Below are 19,426 nucleotides of genomic sequence, written 5' to 3'. Positions count from 1 at the left end.
TTCCCCACCACTGCAGTCAGAGCAGATTTGCTGTTTCGACAAAAAGGAAGCCTTCTAAAGAGTTAAGAGTTAAATCCTCCCTAAAATGTGCTGGAAGATACTTACTGGAAATGCCAGCCGGTCTTAACCTTTTGGGCTCATGACCCACCCCAAAACAAAGCCAGTCTCTGTTGCAAGTATAATCGCAGACAAACAAGAAAATAAGCACCAAAGTGGTGTTTTTATGTTGCAAGCTGCAAACATAAATTTATCAATTTTATTTCGCATTACCCAAACACATAAAAAACACAGTGATGTGATAACAATGTGACATTTAATCTGATAGGGTTTAGTATGCTCACAGTCTGTTGCAAGGGAAATGAGCCGTGTAAAACTCAAAGCTATGTATACTCAAGTAGCAGATAGCGGGTGGCTGACCACACACACTATCTGAAATATACCTCCAAACCTACAGAAATAGCATCTTGCTAAATGTGTGTCTGCACATGCAAAAATGTGCTGTGGTGTGTGTGGTTTGGTGCCACCTGCGACTTTTAGAGCGCTGCAAAGTTGAGGCAAAGTTTCCTCCGTCTGCTTTCTACTCACATTCTCTTGCACATTAAGATAAATACAAACTTTGAATCACAGCAAACTGCAAAAAGCTTCTGACTTGTCACAAATTTGAAAAATCCTCATCTACTTCTCTTATTGATTATCTATAAAGCCTTGTTTCATCGATGTTTAAAGAATTCAGGATACTAGCACTCAAACCTGTTCCTCTGCAAACAAAGCCACATGGCTCTGTATGCATGGCCACGCACACATCAAACACACAAACTCTATACACACACTCTCACAACTAATATGAAGTCTGCATAATGACAGCAGCTTCTGTTAAATGCATGAAGTAGAATTTCCCTGAAAAAAAAAATCGGATTCATTGCAACGTACAATATCCACCAAAGAATTCTTGTAATTCCTCTTTAAATAGAAACTGAACTGCAGCACCACAATGTGTGAGCTGCCCTGTACTCTTCTGTGAAAGCCCCAGGGCAGCGGGAGCATCTGGATATTGAAAATACAATGGAGCAGACAACGTCTAAAGCACACAGGTCGAATGGGACTCCCATCAGGCCACAGGGGATCTACAGTCCATTACCTTCTAAAGCTCCCCATTAATGTGCTGTCTCGCTCTCCCCGTCTGCGTCACTCTGACTTACTCTCACTGTCTCTCTCTCTCTCTCTAATTCAGTCTGCTTCTCTTTTTTTTATCTTCCTCTCTTCGTCTGTCCCGCTGAGTTTGTCTCTGTGAATATCATACTTTCTCCAACCAGGTTTGATTTAGTTCAGTCCTTTTCTGGTTCTCTAAATTGTCTGTCTCTTCGTGGCTTTTACTCACGACTTATCTCTGTGGCTTTTTCATTGTTCCTGTCTCTCTGCACTGTGTTCATCACGATTTTGCTGCATTTTCTCCCTGATATTTCTCTTTTTATCTCTGAATTTGTCATAATACTGAACAACGGTTTTTGAGCTTTTTGTCTCATTTTAACTCAGTTTTAATAAGGATGCCCAAATTCACGAGGCTGTGTATTCATCTTCAACAAAAATGATCTATAGTATATAATGGAGGGCAAGTGTGTATGGATCCACTTTACCACTGAATGACATTTAAAGTACACACACTGCACTAAGTCCTCACTAAAAACTAAGGACATTTCACAGACTAAATTGCAGTATGTATATGTAATAGTGCCGACATTGAAGTTAAACTTAAAGTTAGTCAGAATGGGTTGACTGACAATAAATTACACTATTAACGATAAAACGATAAAAAAAGGGACAATTCACCACATTATGAGCCAGACAAGACAAATAGTCATTAGAGATTATGGGAGATTGGGTTGCAGCGGTTTATGGGTGTACCATGGTGAGATGGTTGATCGTTGTCATAAACATTTGCCCACTAACATTATTGATAAAATAAAAGTGACCTGTCACAATCAGCAACTGGCACCACTTAACCACATACACACAGAAAATACAGAGAAAAACATTACTGATAATCTTCCACCACTTCTACTAACATGCAAACTCCCATGTTCTCTCTCATCCTCTTTCTTTCTGTAATTTCTCCATCTTTCTATTTCTTCCAACTTGCGCCTCACATGCTCTGCAAGAGTCGCCCTCCATTCAGTGAAGCTGAGCTAGAGTCAACAACAGTGTGACAGAGGTGAGCTGTTTATCACCCATTACACAATGAACAGACAACACAACACAACTCACACGCATCCACACTCACAAAAGAACAACAGCAGTAACCAAACAGAGCTGACCTCTCCGTCAACCCTGCCTTGTTATAATTTGTGTGTGTATGTCTGTATGCATTAAAGCTTTAAAGGCTAAAAAGTGAATCATCATGACACCTTTCATCTCAGCTGTAGGACGTCATGAACAAGTTTTCTCATAAAATTCTCATCTTGAGTTTCATCCCTTGTAAGACAGAAGATTTCCTTAAAAGGACTTTAATGTGTTTGCTGCAAGAACCCAAAATATAACCTTTAAATTCTAAGAAAAGAACACATGGCGGATGACCATAAATGTGGCATATCATACATATAAACAGGCATGATGTAATACCTTCAGGTGTAATACGGATTGACAATTGCACATCAACAAAAATATATTTTCATTCCATGGGGATTTTATCTTTTTTGTGTTTTCCACAACATGCAAATAGCATTTAGAAGTGTCCGTGGTAATGTGGCAGATGACTGTTGGTCATCACACAGCTGTTCAATCTCACACCCGACCACAGCATTAACAAGGGCAGACGGGGTTTTCCCGATCAAATCAAATGCTATTGAGCCCCACATCCCATCGGTGTGACCTCGCTCTCTGGCGATTACATCATGCAGGCCGTAGCTTATGAAAGATTGACTCCTAATCTGAAGGAGAGAACTTCCTACCACACGGATCATGCAGTGTGTGACTGTGCACAATTTATTGTGTGTGTGTGTGTTTATGGTGTTGCTTGGAGTTGTCAGGCGGTCACTGCGTCTCATCAAACGGACCATGAAAGTGATTAAGATCAGAAATTCTACTCATCGAACTTTAACAATTAAATCTTTCGTGGGATGTGAGACATGCAGAGGGGACTCACGTCTAACCTCTGTTGATGTGCATACCATCTCAATTAGTGATGGAGTTTGTAAATTAATAGCATGTTTTCCTGAAATAAAGATGCAAAGAGTATATTGAAGAAAGTAGTGGCCAAGGAATAACAACCACTCCTTGAATATGAGGGAATGGCTGTTGATGGTGAATGTTGATGGTGTGAACACTGAAAGCTTTTTTGTTTTCTTTTTAGAAATATTTTGCTAAACTAAACACCTCTTAAGTTACCTTATATTTTAATCTCTTCATTTTTTTTGATAAGTGTTATAGCATAATTGCCAAACATGCATGCACTGGTTCTCAAATATAAGGATTTATGCTTTGATTTAGAATGAATTTAGCTATAACAGTAAAGTAGGATTAGAGTGTATGCCTTAGCATTTTTAATTTCTTAATTGAGGACAGTAGACCCAACACAGACAGTCTCTTACACACATTTATCCACTTTGAGAGTCCCCACTCATTCTGCTCTAGTTGTGGCTCAGCAGATGACACTATGCTGGATCCGCTGCTATTTATAGAAGAGGAAGACAAAAAAATACGAGGGGAAAAATCCCATCTCTCCTTTCTTCGCTCCATCTCGCTCTCTCTCTCCTCTTTTCCCCAAGAAGCGTTTTTTAAGGTCATAGAGGAAGCAGAGGCGCAGACACAACCAGAGGGCGAGAGAGGACGCAACAGACAGAGACAGACATAAAACGGGAGGGAGAGTGACGGAGAAAGACAAAAAAAGCGACAAACACATGAACAGCTGCACACAGACAGGGAGCATCATAACTACACTTTGTTCTTTCTGTCTCACTATCGTTCAGTTCTATTTACAGATGTAATTAACCTGTTAAACCCAAATCTATTGCTGTTCTCTTGATATGAACTTGTCGCATATAGGAGACAAATGAAAACAAATCAAAATGTCCACCTGATCGGAGGTGATTAGATCGCAACCAAGGTTGGGTTGGTTCAACAGGAGGTATTCGAAATTTTACGGGTGTACAACGTCTTTTTGCCCAATGTCCGCCGGGAATGGCTCCAGCACCCTTGTGTCTCACAAAAGATAAACAGATAGTCGATGGATAAAATCAGTGACATGAAATCTGTGAATTAAGGAACCATTTCAAACTCTGACCTACAGCTATTAAGAATAATCAACACAAAAAATAAGGTTTGTCCTGTGTAGGCTTGATTAGGAAAGTTGTAGTTTACTGTATCTTGCCATTAATGTCCATAGCAATGAGTTAATTTAACGCCAGTGGATATGCTCGTGCTTTTTATAATATGAAATGTTCTTGTTTATCTACAAAAACCTTAAACTGTTATAATTTATGTACTGCCATGAAGTGTGTGTGTGTGTGTGTGTGTGTGTGTGTTTGAGGGGAAGGTTATGATGCGCCCCCCTACTTGGAGCCCCATTCCACGAAGAAATGACATCTTATCATTGGAATGTGGGGAATCTGGGAAGGATACAATGAAACCAGGAGCCGCCTCCTCCCCAAACACACACACATACAAACACACAGAATAGGAGGTTAACACAAAGAAAGAGAAAGAAAACAGGAGCTCACTTGCACACATTCTATAGGCAGACTGAGCAGCACGTGCACACACACACACACACACACACACACACACACACACACACACAGCGGAAACAGTCGGTGCAGAGTCACTACACAGGCAAAAGGAAGAGCAGACTAAACCAACAGAAAAAGAAAATACAAAAATACACACAATCACACACACAGTGTTGTAGAGCAGGCAGCCTTGTGCAGTTCATGTCGCTTTACGCTGATGCAGACGACAGGCAGTTTAGAGACCTGATCCATTTTAGACTGAGGTCACACTCACACACTTCTCTCCTCAGTCTCCTGCAGGAGATGAACTGGTCTATTAAACGTGCATGCAGCCCCATTCTCAGGGGTTGATCTGTTGAATCAGAGGCAGTCGTCCGCAACTTAAGTGTTTACCAGGAGTCAGTCAAATACTGTTGGGATATTCTTGATATTTAAAAAACCTGATTACATTTAATCAAATTCTCCAATAGAAACAGATGTTTACCAAACCCTAAGGAGTATGCGACCATTCTTAACTGGGTTAGAAGGATGGTCATGAAGCCAAGTCAGCTGACGTGTTGATGCACTCGCTTCAAAACACTGACGTAGTTTAGATATGGAGGGAATGTGATATTTTTCAATTCACCTCAAAGGGCTTCATTGTCAATGTACCATATGACAGCCTCTATTATATCACCTTTAAGAATGACTAAGTCAGTCCTCATTCAGTTAATGTGTTTCCCTATATTACATTACTTAATTTTATGCCCTGTCAGGCTTTGTGACATGACGATATACTGTCATATTGTCAGAAATGATTGTGTCACAAATCACAATAGTTTTCATCATTCCAAAGACAATATCCATTCTTCCACACATCATAGATTCAGACAGGAAATTTTCATGGAAGCAAAATAAACAAACATGGAGGAGAATGAATGTGACACAGAACAGGTCAATACCGAACACGACTCTGACCCAGACAAAATAAGGAGCTTGTACATAAAAGAGGAGACTATTTATGTTTGGTTTAGATATTTTTGACCATATTTACATTGTAGGTTTTTATAGATTTTATGCCCTTTATTGTCTGGTTCTTAATTTACAATTTGTTGCACACACCATTTAATGTTTCTAGGTATGTTCTCAATAAAAGGAGAAAATTACACGAGTACGATCTTAACATTCATTCAAGTTTATAATTCACCATGCAATAAGAAATAGGCCTTAATAAGCAGTCATTTTATTTAAAAAATGGAATTGAGTAGAGAATGTTAACAATACCATCGTAAGTATGATGTGGATATGTATGCTCCATCAGGATATGAGATTGTGGTCATATTGCACAATCCTAATACCCAATATTATAAAGGCTGAAGCATTTGATTTTAATCAAAACTTTGAACCCCCAACTGCAGAAGCTAACTTTTTTATATAAACACCACCAGACAAAGAATTCCTCACAATTACATTAAGAAAATAAAGTATCCTCAAGTAACTCCTAGTAGAGTTTCAAGCAAAGCAGTAAAGTTTTCAGAGTATGACACGGTGTCTTAGCTTTCAGCTTCAGCCAGCCTGTCTGAGGAAAGAGACGCTGCCCACCTGATCCAAGATTTGCCTTTTCTAGCTCAAGACGACATTACCCAATCCCCTGCCTCTGATCTGCAGCTGTCAACCGAAAGCTGCTCTGGATTTCCAGGAAGTGATTATTCTTACAATGTGAGCATTGTTTTGCAGCTTCCTGGCAAAAACATATTTAAAATGGGCAAACCAGTAACCCTCTTTTCGCTAATCAGGCAAACACTCGCCTTAAGTCAGGCCAGAGAGAGAGTGTGTGAGTGTGTGAGTGTGTGTGTGTGTGTGTGTGTGTGTGTGTGTGTGTTTAGGGTTGAATCTGGGTTGCAGTAGAAATCCAAACTTTCTTGAGGACAAAGTTGAGTGTGAGCACTGCAAGTTAAAATACAGTTGCTTTCACACATGTCTCTGAGGCTCTTTTTTCTATCTCAGCTATATAGTGTGCATCAGATCATAGAAGCCTGAAATAATCTTCAAAGTGTGGATGGCAAAATAATCAATGAGTGAGCAGAGGAGGAGGAGGATCAACAAAACGTACAGTTACTCCCCTCATACATGTGAAAACTAAGGAGGGAAGGAGATCGAAAGGGAGGGAGGGGAGACAGAAACAAATAAGACAAAGGAAATAATGAGAAGAGCAGGGAAAGATGAAGGAGATAAAGGGAGAGTGGAGGAAATTGATTGGAGAGAAAGGGAAGAAAAAATCTGGATAGCGTGAAAGCAAAGGAAAGCAGAGAGAGAACATAATATTTTTCATCATGTGTAACTGTGAAAGTCATCTATCATCTGCTTGATGCATTTAGTGTCCCTGACTCACCCTTCAACAAACACACACACACACACACACACACACACACAAACACAATCCCCACATCAACTGTAAGCACACATTGCCTTCGCATTAGTCAAGAACACACACACACACACCCCGTTTCCAATAAAACCATGATATAATCATATAAAGCACACATACCAACACACACACTGAGAAACACACAAACACTCCTTTTTTGACCGACACTGTGGATTCTGTTGGTTGAAAAACACACTCTCCAGTTTCTCAAGCATCTTTTACTTTCTCAGCTTTTGTCATTGACAGGAAGTTTGGCCTGAAGAAGGTGCTAAAACGCTTCAGCATCTTCATTGTTACCACGTATAAAACCACGTGCCATTTCTCAGAGACACACATACAGACACACAAAGTGATAGCGCAGGATTACAATTGCTACTTATTTTACTAAACAAACAGAGTGGGAGTCAGGTCAGTAAATGTCTTCACTCTATACACAGACCCACATATGCACGAACACGCACGGACAAGCACACAACTCAACTTTTAACACACATATCTGAGTCCGCAAAGCAATCAGGGGAGATTTATGTGTGTGTGATAAAATGCTGCACTCCCATGGGTGCAGGGTCGAGACTATGTGCAGTATTTTTACCCGTGTATCATTGACTGTGCACAAACATTTAAAATTTGTGACTTTGTTTCACAACTATGAGTTCACACCCTTCACAACAATTTATTCTAATTAAATTCTTAAAGATAGGGTGGCCTGACCTAGCTCTTCATCATGAGAGGAAGTTCTGTACCCACACACACAAACATTGGGTCTGCATATGAGGAAGTCTTAGCTTCTCTGTTTCCCTTCCCTTACCGACATATGACAAAGAGATTGAGAAGGGGGAAAAAAGACAACGCAAGAGGAAGACAGAGCAATAGTGAGAATAAAATGAATGTCAAAGCGATTTCCTCTGTGCACTCTCTCTCTTATCCTCCGTCATCTTCAGGTTATCCTACACCAGAGGTGAACACGGAGCGACCTCCTCCTACGGCGTTCCCCTGTTTTATCATTCATAAATCCAACTGGCTGAGCTTTAGGGTCTTTGCATATCTGAGCTATCTTGCTGTCCCATGCACACGTGGGCGTAGGAATGATGTGTGTGTATAACTGTCAGCTGTTGGAAGTAAGAAAACTCTTACTTTGACACTAAACTCTTACAATTCTCTTGAATACGCTTCCTCTTCCTCTTTTCTTCAGTTGTATGTGTCAGGAAATAAACTCGTTTGGCCATGGTGAGTGCAAGATTCCCGAGATGCGACGCAAGTTTCCCCCGCCTAGTTTAATTAGACAATAAGAACAGCTTCACAAGTGATGTTATCATGCTGATTGATGACACATGTACACAGACCTACAAGTCAAAACTGTACGGTAGCTGGTGGTGATTTTCCATCCCGACTGTAGAGGAGAAAGCAGCTAAATCCAGCTACAAAATCTCTTTTCATGTGGCTCTTAAATTACTTAGTCCACAAAACCATCTGACAGAAACACACAGGAAACATTCTGAAAGTAAAAAAAATAAGTGTTACCAGTTTAAGTCCTTTATAATTAAACAGCTGAGCTCATCTGCAGAGGGGAGGCTCAGCCAAATGAAAAATTAAAGTTAAAACGATACCCAAAGTCAGCTGCAGTGTTCACATTCTCTGTACACACAAACAGACATGTACAAAAAAGCATAACTGCTTATGGGGATGCGCAATATGACCAAACTTTCACACATATCTGTTCTTGTAGATCAAACCCATTCTCGGCCACGTAGACTGGGTCTCTGCAGATCTAAATGGTAGCTACAGCCATTATCTACCTCTATCTTCATGATTCTTTGCTACATGGTGAGCTGTGGACAAAATCCTCTTCGGATTTCATTTCAGCTCCCAACTGGACTTTTGTGTCTTCATGCTGTTTGACATGATTCGTGCAGAAGTGGTGAAAGAGGTTAACGGTGGATCTTTTTGCTATGAGATCCATGTTATTCCTCTTAGCTCATCTGAGTCCATTTGTTGGTGACAACCCCAATCTGTGTCTTTCACGCAAAGTTCCTGCCTTAGTCTGCTCCCAAAATGCAAAGCTCTGTCTGAATGACAAAACAATACAATGCAGAGTGCTTTGCCACAAAACAAACTATATTATAAAGCATATTATGATATGATAAGATGTTTTAACTATCTTCCCATCACATGTTATATAGTTAGTCTTGTCACAGAGCTCTAATTGTGTCAACGAAAAAGGAACAGAGTAATTTATTAGTAGCCTGCATTTAAAACATTTACAAGAAAGTTTTGCAGACACGGTTTCTATTCTGTTTTTTCAACTATGTGTGTGTATTTTTGGGGGGTACTTTAAAGCAACTTCAGAATCAATCACCAGCGAGAACCTGCTTTTGCTTAAGGCTCGACACAGCTGCAGTTTACTGTTTTGTCAGGGAAATCTGAACCTCTGAAAGTCTCACCGTTTCATCTCAGCACTGCTGCCCTGCAGTAATCTGGGGATATTTATCTTTCAGAAACAAAAACAAAAAGTTCTCTCTCTTTTATACATGTGTACTCATGAACATCATCTCCTATTCAAAATGTTTGGATGTAAAACTTCACAATTTCCAACGTCTGTAATACGTCAAATGCTATTTTTGGAAAGAGTTAATTTTTTTCAAGACCATATAAGAATGTATACAAATACTAGTCTGTTAAGGCAAAGCCGTGTAATACGCAGAGTTAAAGCGCAACAGAGAATTCACTGTTCAGTAAGAGTGCCTTTAGGAAATAAACACTTCGTAAATGCCTGATATAAACAATCCTGACAAACATCTTAATACGCTCTTTCTCCCTCATGCTCCCTTTTCATTTTGAGCCTCAAACAGGATCTGTTCCCCTCCATCCCTCCTTACACCAACCCGTGGACAGATTTCAGGCTAGTATAGGATGCTGTGGGCCATATGTACGCGACAGATTTAATTTGGTGTACCTAATGGTACTACAGCGATATGAATTACTGAAAAAAAAAAACAAGAGTGAGATTGTAAAATAAAATGCACATATGAATTTAGATGAATTAAACAAAAAAAAATATTGCCAACAGAGCTATCTAAGGTCTATAATAGTGGAGAGACTGATTTATAGTAGTAGTTTATAGGAGTGATGAATAAGCTTTATTGAGGGAGCCCCACAAGAGTGTGTGTGGGCTTGTATATGTTTGTGGGGTGGGGGCTAATCTGCCTTGTGTTGCTGTTGGGAGAGAAATTTCAAGGTCTTTGACTGCCAATAGAGCGGAGAGCCTAAGGTCACACACTCACTCACTCACACACGCACGCACACACACACACAGACACCCACACAAAAAGACACACACACACAGGGTTCCCTCTTCTTTGTCGTCTTTAGTTTCTCTGCTCCACTCCCGCTTCTGCCTCATCCTCCCCCTTTATACTTTGTCTTTTCCCCCCCATTTTTTTGTCCCTCTACATTTCCCATTTCTCAGTTCTCTCATTGAACTCCAATATTGACCTCCCTCTTCCTCTAACCCCATGCTCCCGTTGGCTAATGTATCTTTGTATTTTTGCAACTTCTTCAATCTTTTATCCAGGTTGCTCTGAGCTTCCCTGCTTCTGCCAGAAGTGGTTGAATGTGGGGAAGGCCCCTAATGATCTCCTCTGATTTAACAGGCCGAACTTTGAACTTCCACCTCTGCCCTCTCATAAGGCAACGGTTCTCCCTTTTCCCTCTATACATTATTTGTACCCCTTAGTTGGCTTGTGCTACTAATATCATCTCAGTTTCTAGTTAGCCTGATTGTGTGTGTGATCAGAACAGCTGATGGTTTCATCTCAGAATTATTTCACCACTTTTATGAGCTACAAAGACAGAAATACTAAAGAAACTTGGTTTTGTGCCATTGACACTACAAACAGCACAAGATTTGCTAACACTAGGCCCTCTGCAATTTCCCCACACACTTTCAAGACAAATTCAGCCTGTCACATAACATAATACTGTTAAACACTGTATGTAACTGCTGTTATCATTGAACATTTTTCTGGATTAGTGTATCAAGATTAAACTGACCCAAAATGTTTCCCTTTGTCTGTTTTCTAACAGTCCAGAACTGCGTCCAGAACTGCGCCATTTGAAGGGAGCCTCTCCCTTCACATCCATCAACTGCCATCCAGTCTGACAAGGCACCTTAAGATAAGCTACCAGGTGACCTTACTCGTCTTTCTCCAGCCATTCCATCAATCGTTTCCTTCACTAAAGCTTAAGCAAACTATCTGTTCCCTCTCCCCCAACTCCTGCTGCTCTGGTTCCAAGCATCTATAGAGTCCTCATGAAACAAAAGTTAACCTTATTTTGAGGTCTATCTATCTATCTTTAACAGACACCTTAAAAAAAAAACACAAATTGGGATGGAAACACACCACAATACATACACACATTCAGACAAGTTCCAGATGATCCTGACTCCCACAGATCTCCAGTTGCCCTGCCCACCCAGTGAGTGAATGTGATTGGTTGTGGTGTGTGTCTGTGTGTCTGTGCGTGTGTATGTAACTTTACTCCCAGCATTCTGCCACATGTCAGCAGACGCTCAGCTATCTTTTCTATCAGACATATGCACAGAAAGGATTAGGTTTGTATACCATAGGAAAGTACTCGTCTCTACATGCTTATAAAGAGGGAAATAGTCATGTGTGCCGGACAGAGGAAACTCTCCCTGCCGAGGGGAATCAAGCAAAGCAGGTTTTAGGATGAATACAGGAGCACGTGTGATGGAGATGGCAGGAAACACAACCCACATTCACACAGGAAATACTTTGCATACTTAGATACACAAGCACAGATTAGCAGTGAAAACATTTGATCATACAACTCACCGTGTTGGACTAGTTGGGGTTACCCACGACTTTTACTAAACAAGGAAAAAATGTAATTTCTTTGCTCAATTTCTGACATATTACAATTAACTTCGAGCATGTGGCCAATTATGTCATCATCTGTCCCTTAAATGTCCTAACAACACATTAAAAAGCCTATTTACAGATTTTTTCCTCTGGCTCAGTGTCTCATCAGGGCAAGCAGTTCCACGTGAGTCCACGTTATTGTTTTATCCCTTCGCTAAAATGTCAGCTCACCACCCTGAGAGTCTTATGACTGCCTGAGACGGTTATTCTACATTAGCAACAAATGGAAGCACCACTGTCTCTGTGCTTCCTTGTCAAAAACACGAGCGGCAAAGACAATCTCCACTTTCTGTCACCAGCAAACTTACAGCTTTGCACGTCTCATGCTCACACTCTCTATACCTCTTTGACAAACAGTGCAGAAGTTGCATCCTTTGGTGAGGTGAGTGCCATCCTGTCTCATGTTTCACCTTATTCTGAACCTTAATGTATCTACAGGCCGAGGAATAAAAGCTGATAGGCCGCGCTGTGCAGCTCCCAATCTTGTTCAAGCCACAAAGAAACAATACAGGAGCAGCTGGGACCTCATCTGTCCTGTAGACGTAGGTGAGAAAGTCAACAGTTTCACTTACTGTCTGTACAAAAGAATTTCAGAGAAGCCAAGGGGATTTTTGACCAAGATGTTTCCAGTCATAACCTTGAGATCTAATCATCCACATTCTACAAATCTAAGATTTATGAGATGGGATTTCCAGCACGTCAGACCGCCACAGTCATCAGATATTAAAACCGAAGCATTCAGGCTTTGATTGTTCAGCATCCTCTGCCTCATTCGATACTCATTTGTGCAACGTGCGTTAGTGGTAATATGATTCACTGCAGCATCCGTTCACATGTATAAATCAAAGTGGGGTAACTGAAAGGATGTAGTAATGAACAAACAAAACCATGAGTAACAAGAAAAGAGGGGCATGGGCTGCACCATACCTCCTCAGTTTGTTTGATTTTTCAGTTGGTTATGCTCATAAGTAACCACTGATACAAAAAACACTCTCATTCTGCATCTCACAGCTATTTCAACATTATGGAAATATAAATATGACCCAAGGTATATGCAGTAGAATTTAAGTATTTTCAAACAATGAAGCCTCCTGAGCATTAATCTTGCAACAACCTAGACCATGAAGACTCATCTCTATCATGACTGACCTAGAGAGTGAAGCCATCATCCATGGGAGAAAAACAACATTTGGAGCATCTTCGAAAAATCTACTTTGGGGGCTTTTTAACTGCCTTTAATGGATATGAAAGAGAAGGCTGTGAAACGGGGATAAAGAGAGAGAGTGGGGGAGGACATGCATCAATGGCTGCGGTTGGAATCAAACCCGGGCATCTGCAGGTTGAGGCCTTACCTCGTTGTTGAGGCAGCTCTACCAGGTGAGCTACTGTGCAACTGTGAAAGCTATCATGATGGTACTATCACAGGATTCATATTTCCTCTCAGTAAAACCAAAACTTAACTCAAGACACACAGCTTCAGAAGAATTGTTCAATCAAATCCCAAGAGAATGCAAACTAAAGTAAATATGGAAAGAGAAAGTTGAGCATGAACTTCCTCATTGCTGCTGTTTCAAATTACACACAAACACCATGTTAAAAGGAAACATTAGGTAAATGTATCATTCTGGTTGTGATTTCATTTTGTGAACCTTTATACGGGAAAGCAGTTGGATTTGCAAGAAGTCAATATTAGTAGCCATAAAACCTGGATTAAACTTAAACACATCAGGAAGGAACGAAAGATGATATAAAAGACATAGCTACATAAACAGGAAAACAACAGCACAGAGGTGACAGTTGTACGAGTCTTACCTGGAGTTCACACCACGCCACTTCCACCGTCGTCTCCGTATCCAGTCCTTTGTAGACTGTCTTGAAAGAGCCTCTTCCAATCTCGATGTCAAATTTCAGGAAGCGTCCATCCGATGAAGTCCCCACAGCTTTTGTCTCTACCTCCTCTATGTCATCCTGCACTCGTTTCTCGGCTTCTCTCAGCTCTGCTCTGGCTTTTGCTAGACCCCTCTCCTCCTCCGTCTCTCTCTCCTTCTCTCCGGCTCGACTACTAACGCTGCTCTCTTCTACATGTTCGATCACTTTTTCATCTTTTGCCAACTGCTGTGTGTTCTCGGTCCCTCTGGGAGTTAATGTTACATCAGGCTGTTTGACTGCTGTGTTGTCTGTAACATCCAATACTGTCGGGCTGGACACTGTCTCTGCCCCATCTGTATGTTCCACACTGCTAATGGTGGGAACTGGAACTGTGACACTGCCTTCTGTTAGATCTTTCTCAGCGATTTCTACATGCCCTTCTTCAACAGCCCCACTAACCCCAAGACAAGAATGACGGGTATTGCTTTGCAAATAGGAACCTCTCTCATCCTCATCATCTTGCACCCCAGGTCCAGACCCTAAGGGCTGTGGAGTGAGGAAGATGGGACACCCTTCACAGTCTGGAGGTGAGGTGAGGATCACAGCTGCTTTGCTGGGCAGGTCTAAAGCTGTGGCGTTGGAGTCACAGATGACGCTGCGACGGAAGAAGCGGTGCTCAGCTGTTTTAGAGTCTCTATCCATCGTGTGACGCCGGCGTCGGACCTCCGGGACAACACTGAGCTTCTCCACCACATGCGAGTCTGAACTGGAAGAGCCGTTCACATTCTTTTGAGGGGTCTGTGGGGATGGACAGGCGGAGGAAGAGGGAGGAGGGGAGGCTGGGGCAATGAATATCACCGCTTTACTGCTGCTATTGCTTTCAGACATTCCGCCTGATGCTTAGACCCAAAGAAATATAGAAAAATTCTTTATGTATAAATAAGGATTTATTTTTTTCAATTAGTATTCACATTAACCTATTTGTAAACTGGTTTTGGGTGCAAATCTTGATCAACCAGCTCCTTTTTGAAGTGAAAACCTCTGATCAAGGTGGAACCAAAGTGGAGAAGTAACAAAAAATATATCAATCGACGACAGTAATCCTTGTTGTGGTCTGTCGATTTTTTTATTAAGAATTTATTAAATCTACTTCCCCTTTGCAATGTCAACTTGTTTCAACAAGACAACTTACAGTTCCTGTTAGGCCCTTCTGTACAGGGCTCGGGGAAGCCCCAGGGGGGGCTGAGGGGCTTTCTCTTGAAGATTGGGGAGGGAGGGGACGAGAGGCAGTCCGAGGAGGGAGAGTGCAAGCACTGCAATGATGTGACACCTGTCAAATTAACACCTGAATCCATTCTGCTGCCAATATCCAGAGAGCAACCACCATGACATGGAAGAAATGGAGATCTCACAGACCAGTGTGGCCTCCTGAAGGCTAAGATGAAATATGGTTGGAATCCAATCTTTTACAGCTTGACTTGGCTGAGCTGGCTGAAGCCTCCTCCACTCACCGAGAGCAGGAAGCTGGAGAGGCCAGACAGAATGGTAGCCTGGCCTATCCTGGCCTGGCCTGGCCTGGCCTGGCCTGGCCTTGCACAGCTTGGATCTCTAGCGGTTCTTTTTGCTGTTAAATAAAAAGAGAGAAAAAAGAGCAGAAAGATTCAACTATATACTCTTAATGCATCAGAGCATAAATCACAAAATTCACCCCTCACCTGACAACATCACTGAGCCAACCAACTTTATGTTACTCATAAATAATACTTTACGTCTGCCAAAGTGTCTAGTATAAAATACAAGCTTGTCTTATCCTGTGATATTTTACCACCATCTGGCTCATGACCAGTGATATGAGTGACAGAAGCAGGGTGGGAACTAACAAAAGCCAAGCTCTGCCATAAGTTGTGTTACAGGTAAATAATCTCTCCCTCTTGTGACCAGATTCTTCATTTGAATGTTCATTTCAAAATAATTTGGGTGGTAAAAAATGTGTTAAACACTAAATGACAAAGCTGTGTTTCTTACATCATACAATACATTTAAGTAATTAATTTACGATTCCAGATACAGACCAACTTTTGGCTCACAAGTCGGTGAACATTTTACTGGTGTGGAGCCTGGTATGATCTTGTATCTAAGACTCAAGCTCTGTGACAACATGAAGATCCACATCCAACCTCAGTGTTTCCCCCACTAATCGCCCCAGTGTAGTTAACGCAGTGGAGTGGAGAAGAAGAGTTTGCGCCTAATTGCTCCACGTTCCAAATTTAGCCCAAAGTCAGCCTGGCTGACCCAAGGTTAGGCTACTCCATGGCAATTCTGCAGCTTAACAGGAAAGAGGTGGGGAGCGACAGAGATAGAACCACTGCACAGAAACCGAATGCATATCTGAGGACAGTGTAACGTGTATATAACATATTAGATTACGGAAAACTTAAAAGGAGACAAGAAATATGCATTGCTGAATTTGCAGTTTGCGTGACATTAGATCCTATGGATAACTCCTACTGTGTAATCGTGGTAGCACAGAGGAGCAGCAAGAGCAGCTTTATTGTATGATGTTAGGAATCATTCATGTTCAAAACACCTCATTAGTTTCATCAACACTGATCCAAAAAAAGAACCTGGAATGCATTTTTCTTTAGTTGTCTATAGATTATCTTTAATGAAATTGGTTTAATATGAATTAAAATTGCACTTAGCAACTGAGTTAATAAACTGAAATCCTAAACCACTCTCCCTCCACTCACCCCAGTTGTGACCACTTCATATAACAACAACCGTGGATACAAGAAATCCAACTTGTTCTCTGAAGTTGTTTTTACATTGAATATGAAACTTGCTGTTTTAACACAAACCCTTTAAACTTTCACCGAGTAAGATTTATGCCTAATGCTTTCTTTATATTGATCATTCACAACACCAGAGATAGATGTGACCCCACAGGATACAGTTTATTGTCTCAAACAAGAGAAGAGGGTGACGGATTAGTACTGAAGAGGTCAAACTAGGCATATGTGTGATGGGCCATCCAGAAATATGTAATTAAGATCTTTTCAAAAGAAAATCTCATCTATGCAGCTAACTGTGCCATTTGATCATGTATGCATTGATATTTTAAGAATAGTTTTTAAATCAGGTCTGAAATAACCCCTCAGATTATGGAGCCTGGACCTGTTTTTGCATGTGACGGCACCTGGCTGCCCTACAGGTTTTTTAAAGGAGTCTTTTCACTCAACCAGATGTCTGAGCTTCCAGTCCAGGTGTACACTGTGATGAAAGGTCCTACAGTGATCAATAAGGTAATGCATTACACAACGACACCAACTGAAGAGACTAGACTGATGATGGCCGACAGTGGAAGTCTCTGAAGTGGTACACAGGTTGTGTTTCATGTAAATCACAAAGAAAATCCCTTCAGATCTCAACATTTCCCTGGACAGCTGTGTGACCTGCAGTGCCTGAACGTGTATAAGACCCGAGACGTGCAGACCCATCTTCAGACTGTTTATAATTTGAGGTTAAACTCAACCTCAGAATCCCACTGAGAGATAATTTAGACGTAATGCTGCTAAAAAAAACATCTGTCTCTCTGCGGCTGCGATTATGACATGTAGCTTATTTAAGAAATGAGCCATGAAGAGATGTTTTCACAGTGACTTCACAAAAGCTACAGGGTACTGTTAGTTTTAACAAATTAAAAAATAAATTAAAAACCTTGCCTCTACTGGATTCATGTAAAGGCAATCACAAAAAAGAACACGCATATTAGATACTTTTCTATTTTTAATAGTATATATTAACAACAAACTGTGATTTTAAGGCCAAATAAAAGCTTATTTTGCTGTTACAGATAAGTATTACTTTAGTCACAGGTGTCATTGATGACTTTATACTTATAAACGAGCTATATCGCTAAAAATCAAAAATGAAATTGATATATAGGTTTATTCGAAAAAATTAAACATTTTTAAGTTTGAATCGTATTCTAGGCTTCCAGCCTAATATAACTAACATGTATATTCGAGCTAAAAGCTAAATTAAAGCTAAACTAAGACTAAATTAAGGATAAATAGCAAAACGTTGAATGTTGTTTTGATAAAGAAGTAGCTGACTGGCTATTAAAATACAACACAAATGAGTGTCAATCAAATTTTTGATTAGAAATGAATCAAATACTTTTTAACCTGGCTCCTTTAAACCCTGGAGAATTGAAATATTGTATTTAAAAAAGAGCACAGGGGGGAACCAAAAAGTAAAGAGACAGAAGAACCATAAAGGGGGCGGGGGGGGGGGGGGGGTATAGGTTACCTTGTGTTAAATGAAGTTATGATTTTATATTCAAAATCACAATGAAAGTGACTCGCTGGGCTGTGACGGGTATTTTGCTAAGTGACCTGAGCACATCGCGGAGTGAGGGGCTCCCTGCTGCCTGTTGGAAACTCAAGAGACCCGGGCTGTGCAGCTCACTTCACCTCCAGACAAAACAAGACAACAGACACAACCTTTACCGAAGAAGAGTCCTGACAAATGGAGATAAAAATGTAATTCTTACATCGGTGTGGAGCTTGTTGCGGGAGGAAACTTGATGAAGAAGCCCTGAAGTCCTCTGCAGGGGGGGTCCGCTCCGACACAGAGCTAATGTCTGTTAGTGCGTCACATTAAAGCCACAGTTGGTTGCTTTAAAGAAGACAGAGAAAAGACGATATTTACAGAAAAAATGTCCCCCCTCAGTTATGTCCGTATCCTCATTAGAAGGTCCGGGCGGGGAGGCTGCGAGCGCGACGCGGCACAGCGGGCTAGCAGACACCTCCCACCGGGAAGAGAGAGGAGCCAAGTTCGCTCTTTCAGGCTGCCTCCGTGCTGTCGGTGCCCGGGTCCGCAGCCGCAACCGAGCGGCAACAGCCTGACTCACACTCCGCTCATGTCTTCACGCGCATCTACATCCAGTCCAGCGGCTGCCACCGTCCTGGGCTCGTGCGTGTGCGAGTGAGTGTGTGGGGGTGAGGGCGCGAATAATCCGACGTGATCCACACTAAATTCCCCCGTTTTCAAGCCATCAGACGGCGGCTCGTCCGCTCCATCCGCTCCGGGCTCTTCTCCAGCGATGACTCGACAGGGCAACGACGGGGCTTTCTCACTGAGGAGCCGCGGCAAGGCAGCGGCCGTGAGCCCGGACGAAACCGGAAGCAGAGACGTTCTTCCAGACTAAAGATAAAGACCACCAGCAACGTGTATGATACTGAAAAGACTGGGATTGACCCCACTTATGACAGTACAATATAAAAGGCTATTGTAAGATAAATAACACATTTTACATGTGCTACAGCTCGTATTCATACACTTGCTTTTAATGTGGGGGATCCAGCTGTGGCCCAGATGTGTCTAATGCTCTTAGGCTGAAGCACAGCATATATATATATATATATTCTAAATTTACTTCAGAGTTGTTCATACAGTTAAAAGTACAAGCACATGCCATGGTT

General features: G+C 41.4%; 1 protein-coding gene across 6 annotated transcripts in view; it reads right to left on the bottom strand.

The window, feature by feature from the left end:
* Nucleotides 1–19,086, bottom strand: part of wnk1b (WNK lysine deficient protein kinase 1b) — a 77,788-nt gene extending 58,702 nt beyond the window's left edge. For all 6 annotated transcript variants that reach the window (XM_062382427.1, XM_062382421.1, XM_062382423.1 and 3 more), the window contains exons 1-2: nucleotides 18,496–19,086; nucleotides 13,884–15,564 (exon numbers count right to left, since the gene is read on the bottom strand). In XM_062382427.1, the coding sequence (XP_062238411.1) occupies nucleotides 13,884–14,828 (945 nt within the window). In that variant the 5' untranslated portion in view covers nucleotides 14,829–15,564; nucleotides 18,496–19,086. The remainder of the gene's footprint in view (nucleotides 1–13,883; nucleotides 15,565–18,495) is intronic.
* Nucleotides 19,087–19,426: the final 340 nt, after the last annotated feature.

The sequence above is a fragment of the Platichthys flesus genome, chromosome 23 (genome assembly GCF_949316205.1).
Source record: "Platichthys flesus chromosome 23, fPlaFle2.1, whole genome shotgun sequence".
Lineage (NCBI taxonomy): Eukaryota > Metazoa > Chordata > Actinopteri > Pleuronectiformes > Pleuronectidae > Platichthys > Platichthys flesus.
This window is presented reverse-complemented; position numbering and strand designations above follow the sequence as displayed.